The sequence below is a fragment of the Parasteatoda tepidariorum genome, chromosome 9, assembly GCF_043381705.1.
Source record: "Parasteatoda tepidariorum isolate YZ-2023 chromosome 9, CAS_Ptep_4.0, whole genome shotgun sequence".
Taxonomy (NCBI): Eukaryota; Metazoa; Arthropoda; class Arachnida; order Araneae; family Theridiidae; genus Parasteatoda; species Parasteatoda tepidariorum.
In genome coordinates this window covers 86,287,236-86,293,794 of record NC_092212.1, presented here as the reverse complement: position 1 = coordinate 86,293,794, position 6,559 = coordinate 86,287,236, and the positions used below count along the sequence as shown (strand labels likewise).

The 6,559-nt window shown below is 28.6% G+C and overlaps 1 protein-coding gene across 4 annotated transcripts in view; it reads right to left on the bottom strand.

Moving 5' to 3' along the window:
* The window catches only part of LOC107437128 (integrator complex subunit 12), a 27,397-nt gene extending 21,137 nt beyond the window's left edge, over positions 1 to 6,260 (bottom strand). The window contains exons 1-2 of one of the 4 annotated variants that reach the window (XM_016049029.3): positions 5,895 to 6,260; positions 4,170 to 4,352 (exon numbers count right to left, since the gene is read on the bottom strand). In XM_016049029.3, coding sequence (XP_015904515.1) covers positions 4,170 to 4,328 — 159 coding nt within the window. In that variant the 5' untranslated portion in view covers positions 4,329 to 4,352; positions 5,895 to 6,260. Of the gene's footprint in view, positions 1 to 4,169; positions 4,353 to 5,726 lie in introns of all 4 variants that reach the window. The other 3 variants (XM_016049032.3, XM_016049031.3, XM_016049030.3) reach the window with 3 other exon arrangements.
* Between the last annotated feature and the right edge of the window lie 299 nt (positions 6,261 to 6,559).

The window sequence follows — 6,559 nt, the reverse complement described above, 5'->3', positions numbered from 1 at the left end:
GAACATCATAGAGTATATTTACACAAACCTAGATGGTGTGTATGTTCATATATATATATATATATATGAGCACATATATATATACGCATACATATATACGCACATATATCATGTGCACATATATATATGTGTGTATGTTCCTCTTCTCAAAAGGGTTTTTTTTTCATTTAGATTCTGTGTAAACTAGAGTGAGTTGGAAACATTTACTTTTTCATTAACACTTCAGTGTGTAAGAGTTGTATAGTTCAATAAATAATAAATGAGTTTTTTTAAAATAACAAATATTGTTTTTTAAAGAAAAAGAAACAAAAAAAATTTTCAAGCTGAAGACCATGTGGCAGAATTTCTTCGAGCTTTGGGCAACAAACTTCCCTAGCACTAATATTTTGCTTTAAGATACTTTTAATTACAACATTTATTTATTTAACGTAACAGAAACGTTGTGTTTACAGAAGAAAGTATAGAATAAAAATGTATACAAATTTGTAATTGTAAAATTTTTTTCAATTTCAATCAAGCTTTTTTTTTCCTATACACATTAATGCATATTCAAATAAAATAAAATAAGTTTTTCTTTAATATAACATTCTTCGTCTTATCAATTATCATTTTGTCAAAAAAGTATCAACTATTTTCAATTACAGGTTAATGTTGTTGTTTTTTTTGTAAAAAAAGGAAACAGTATCATTTTGTCAAAAAAGTATCAACTATTTTCAATTACAGGTTAATGTTGTTGTTTTTTTTGTAAAAAAAGGAAACAGGAGACGTTAAATTGAGCATTGATTGTAGTTGATACTCACATATTATAAATTTGCTTCAAGCTCTTAAAATATAAAATACACATAATTTATGTATTAAAATAAGATAAAAATGACATTTCAGCTAATACTCTTATAAAAAATAACTATTTGAGGAATTAAATAAAAAATAGGGACTTTTTCAGTGTATTCTAATTGTATAATTGTAAAGTGTAATAATTGTATTTTCTAATGCAATTCAATTGAATTTAAAAGCTAAGGGAGCAACTTATATACAAAGTAATATACGAAGCATACATTTGGGATTTTAGGGTATCATTTGAAAGGTTGAGGAGAAACAGCACACTAAAAATTATACAAATTAAATTTTTATTGCATTTTTCAATAATTTTAAGATCAGTGTACTAAAATATTTTGGTAAAAATATACAACATTTATATACACATAAAATTGCAATTTATTTAGCTGTAATAATCTTTATTGGAGACTGCGAAGAGGTAGTTGAGAAATAAATGTAGCCAAAGAATTTTCCCAAAATGAAGGGAGATGAATTTTGGCTGTTATTCTCTAAAAATGTATGAGGGTAGATAAACAAGAAAAAGGACAAGACTAGCACTTGAAACTGCTGAAAATTATGGAAAAGAAGCATTTTATTCACGTTGTATAGATCTCCAAAGTAAAGGGAAATTCTTCTTTTTTATGTAAGCAAAATACATAATAAATTTCGAAAATGAGCAGGACTTCAGGGTTAAGTCCTACAGGATAACTCCGCCCACCAAGAAATCAAAAATGCGACTCTCATGCATAACTTTTATCAAGGAAGGTTAAAAAAATTATTGATATTCGCAATTAATTTATTGCCAAGACTTTTTTTCTTAGTGTTACACATTCAAATCAGTTGGCAGGAAAAAGAAAGTGTGAGAAATAATAACAAATTTTAATGAATTCAAAACTCTAGCAACTATAAAACAGTTTAGGTTTATGTGATAATGAGTTTAGCAGATGTAGAGTGAATCCCTAAAAAAAGAATTTATTCTGCACTAAATTCAAGGTTGTGGTATTAAAAGATTGCAGTTATTAGGAATTTTTTATTTTTTTTACTGAGAAAAGGATTAAGTAAGATAATGTGGTTTTTAAACGAAAGGACATGTTTTATGCATATTTCAGCATAACACACCATTTTGTAAAAAAACAAGTTACTTTTTAAAAATCCTAAAAGCAGCAACAACAAAAAACATTCACGTAGTTCAAAAAAATCATAAGGGAAATAATTTTTTTTTATTTGTTCTTATACTACAGCAAGTTATGGATGATTTAAAAAAGTTATAAGTATTGTAATGCTTTAGCTTCTATTCTTCGAATTTTTCGATTTTTACAATGATAAAATCAAGAGAAAAATATGTATAATAAGATTTGAAAAATGTATAAAGTTTATCACAATCCTTGAAAAAATTCATCAAAAAATATTTTTTAAAGGGTTTGGTTGCGTTGTTCTCTCTTAATGTCTTCATTTTTCATTGGTGTTTATTTTTTTATTTTCATCTATTTATTTTGCTACAATTAGGAAAAAAAGTTACAACTACATATATGCAGGTATTTTTTTAAGAAAAATTTAGGTATTTACATATTGTGGACAATTTTCAAATGAAAAACTTTTTTTTTTAATGGCGGGCACTTGGGGTTTGTCCCATTGGCTACAGAAATGCCAGAACTGCTACTCTCTTCTCGTTACCCAGAGGGCACCTGTGGCGAAGCCACGGCGGTGAAGCAGAGTCGCCCAAGTCACACAACCACAAACCCGTTTATAGGGCAGGTCACATTCACACAAAGAGGAAATGACAAAGAACACAGAGAGAGAAAGGACAAAGAACACCCAGAGAGAAAGGACAAAGAACACATACCCTGAGCAGGATTCGAACCCGCGGCCAATGGCTCCGCAGTCACGCTAACCACTCGGCCGGCTCAAATTAAAAACTAGAATTATTAACTAAATTATATGTATCCATTAGGCTAAATTTCATTAAAATCAAATTACTCATGATCAATCCAGAATTCCAATGAAAAATTTATATCTAAAATTAATCCAGATGATCAATCAAAAATTTAAAAACAAACAAATATATGCTATTTAAATGCCTTTTAAAAAAATGTGGATCGTAGAATTGTATTAGAACAATTTTATCAGAAAAAATAAATTGTAGAAATATGACAACTGTATTTTTCCTATTTTAATTAAATAATGACCTTGTATGTAATGAAATATACAGTGGGATAGAGTTATTTGTGAAAACTAGATAGTTTTCTTTCATTCTCCATTGATAATTAAGTTACGAGCACAGGAGCTTACATAATAAGTATATTAAAAATATTTTAATTTTTCAAAGTACGTTTTTTTCTCTTAGTATTGGCCAGTTAGCGTGCTCGATTCAGGGTATCTGCTACATTTTAGATTTTCAAATTCATGACCTTTCATGACTCATTCCAAGATCTTTTCATGACTAAACGAAGTTACTATTCTCTCCGAAAAAAACGCAACAATAAATTTAAAAAAGTATTACAATAACATTTATTGAAATGATAGGTATCACCAAAACTGTTATTTTCTGCATTTTCATATTTATAGATTTAAAATTTTAAAAACAGAGTAAAGAAAAAGTTGTAGCAATAAAATAGCTGAAGAAAATACAAAGGCAAATATTTTTCTTTTTTTCTGCAGAATTATATTCTAAAGATACTTTTCTTGTTCATCAGAAAGGAAAGAAATACTCCTGATTTTTCTGCTCTCATTTCAGAACAAAAAAATTTGCCAATGACTGGCTTGCTTCAGCTAGAATTTTAAATTGATGAAACAAAATAAAATATAAATTATAACACAAATTCTGAAATCACAGTTTAAAAGATACGGTTCAAGTTTAAAAGATGATTAGCTCTAGAAATTATGTTTTTTCTTTCATTTTTTTTTAAACACTATAATTTTTAAAGAACAGGATAAAAACATTTTATATTTTAATAAAATCAACTGTGAGTGTGGTTTTCGTTACAAATTCAGATATTGGGAATACCATGAAATTGAGGGGAGGGGTAAATACTATTTTAAAAATTAGATTTTTCTGCAACCTAAATCCATGACTTTCCATGATTTTTTTAAAAAAAATCATGACATTTCATGACTAATTTAGTTCAATATGGAAATTCATGACTTTCTAGGAGCGCAGATACCCTGTCTATTACTTCAAGGCATGATAACATTTGGAACAGATTATTATTAGTTATCCTAAATTCAACCTAAATAAATACAAAATCATCCTAAAATTAATTTCTAAACTTGTACCTTTTTGTATTTCTTTCACTTATAGGCGATTAAACATACACAAAACTTCACAAAAAATGAAAAAAAAATTTCTTTGTTACCAATTTAACAGTTGTGTATATTTTGTCTTTAGAATTTGACTGTTTTGATTGAAGAATCATTTCATCCAGCAACTGCTTCAGCTGGTCAGTAGAATCTTTACTTTTGGAGTGAAGTAACCTCAGGCCTTTGATAAACAAAGGGTCAAATTCAGACGTCATCTCAAAGATTTAGAATTTATATCACTAGAAAGAAAAAAACTATTTTAAGAAAAGACAAATTAACATTCATTAAAAAGATTCTATTCTATTGATTAATTGCCTTTTTAAAAATAAGATGAGAAATAAAGATTATATGAAAAAGAATTTTTAATGATAAGTAACATCTCTGGAACATTTAAAGAGATGTTTAAAAATAATAATTTAATTTAAGGGAGGCAAAATTTTTTGCGGGGTGATTTTCATATCGTGATCTGTGGTAGAATAATCACCAAGTCTTTGCAACTGGGCCACTGCCAAGTCCAGGCAGTGGCCCACGAGAAACTAACACCGACTTGAAACATATAACTCGTAGCCACTTCTGGGCAAACATCTAAATTTTTTTTTTTAAAGAAATACAAGTTTACAATCTATGTTCCCTCTTGGTGATTGTAGTTGGCGGAACAGATCATGATATGGAAATATACCCCTTTATTCTTTTTTTGTCTGCTTTGCTATTATGGTTATGAGTCTGGTTTACACATACATAGGTGACAAGAAAAATTTAAGTAAAACTGAAAAGAGATCAACAGATTTTTATTTCCTTCATTATTTCTCACTATTTATAATACAATCTGGATTAGATATGAACTTTTCATTAGCCTTTATATTTTTTTCGAATTTCACATTTGCTTAAAAATAAGTTCTACATTTTAAGAACTTAAAATAAAACACTTCAGTGTTTTATTGTTGCTCTGTTGTGGAAGAAAAATAATTTCAAAATTATTTTTCTTCCACAACAGAGCAATGTTTAACAACAAATGTTTTCTTCCAGAAAAATTTCTCCATAATTAAAATTTTGAAATAGTATATCACTCTTAACTCTGAACTTAAAATTTAAATTTTCTTGACATAAACTTTAAAGATACACAACAACATTTATGTTCATAAAATATTTTTCTGGAATCTTTCCATATTGTGATATGTTGATACAATTACAATGGCCAAGGCGTCATATAGAATTTAAACTTGCAATTTAAAAAAAAAAAGAACAACATGTAGAGGTTTGCTAAGGGGTGGCTTGGAGTTACAACTTTTGAATTGTTCCCCTTTTCTTAATTTTTTCATGACTTGGCGATTATTTTGCAGCAAATCAGAATTAAGGAAATCTTACCAATTTTTTAAAGAAATATTAACTAAATCATTAATAGACTATAAGCGGTATTATAATAAAATTACCAATAAGTAATATTTTTAAAAAATATTATGAAATTGAGCAGAAAATTAAACTTTTTCTTTAGAAAAATTAAAAATAATCCAACTTTTACACAAATTTAGTTAAAGTTTAAAAAGAAATTATGTCATGAACTTCTCAAATGAAAAGTTAGCCATTCCGCGCAAACAAGAGTCACAAATACATGCAAGTAACATATTCTCGAAGCTTAACTTCAATATATATGCATAACTTTATCTTTAAAAAGATTTAAAACAAGAAAAATATTTTAAAACTAATATGCAAACTTATGAATTGGTTAGTCCCAAGCGATATAAGAATATTTATACATATATTAACTTCCGAAACTTATTCACCAGTTTGAATGGAATTTTCTGATTAATATAGTCTATTCCATTCAACAAATTTCAAAAAAGTTACTTTCATCAACGTTACACTATTCCACCGTGAAAAAATATATAAAAAAATTTCGTTTTCTTTATTCTATTATTATTGTTATAATCTCCGGCCACATGACGATTGATGCTGTCTATTTTTGCTAATTTAAAGATGCTATAGACAATATTCATAGAATTATGTGAAAAGTTTGTAGCTTGCAGCCATTGAAGAATTGAACGGCGGAAAAATTGAAACTACTTAAGGCTATTCATGCTGGATGCAATTTCTATTTTTATCTGCGAGCGAGAAACAAATTATTGTTGCTGTTGTTGAAGCTCATTTACGTCACACTAGAGCTGCACAATGGGCAATTGGTGACGTTCTAGGAAACATTCCTGAGGATGATCCGGAGACATGCCAATCAGGATTTTGAGCCTCAGAAGCCTTACGACCTGCACTCGAATTTGAACACTTTACGGTAGAATAGTTAAGCGAGGTACAATATCACACACCCTCAGTCCCTGCACAGACTGATCCACGCGGTCACTCACCCTCACACTGAAAGAAGCCAGAGATTGCTGGGAACCGTGACTTAATGATAAGTCCACTGCGGGACAAAAACAGATTCACGAGCCTTTTGTAG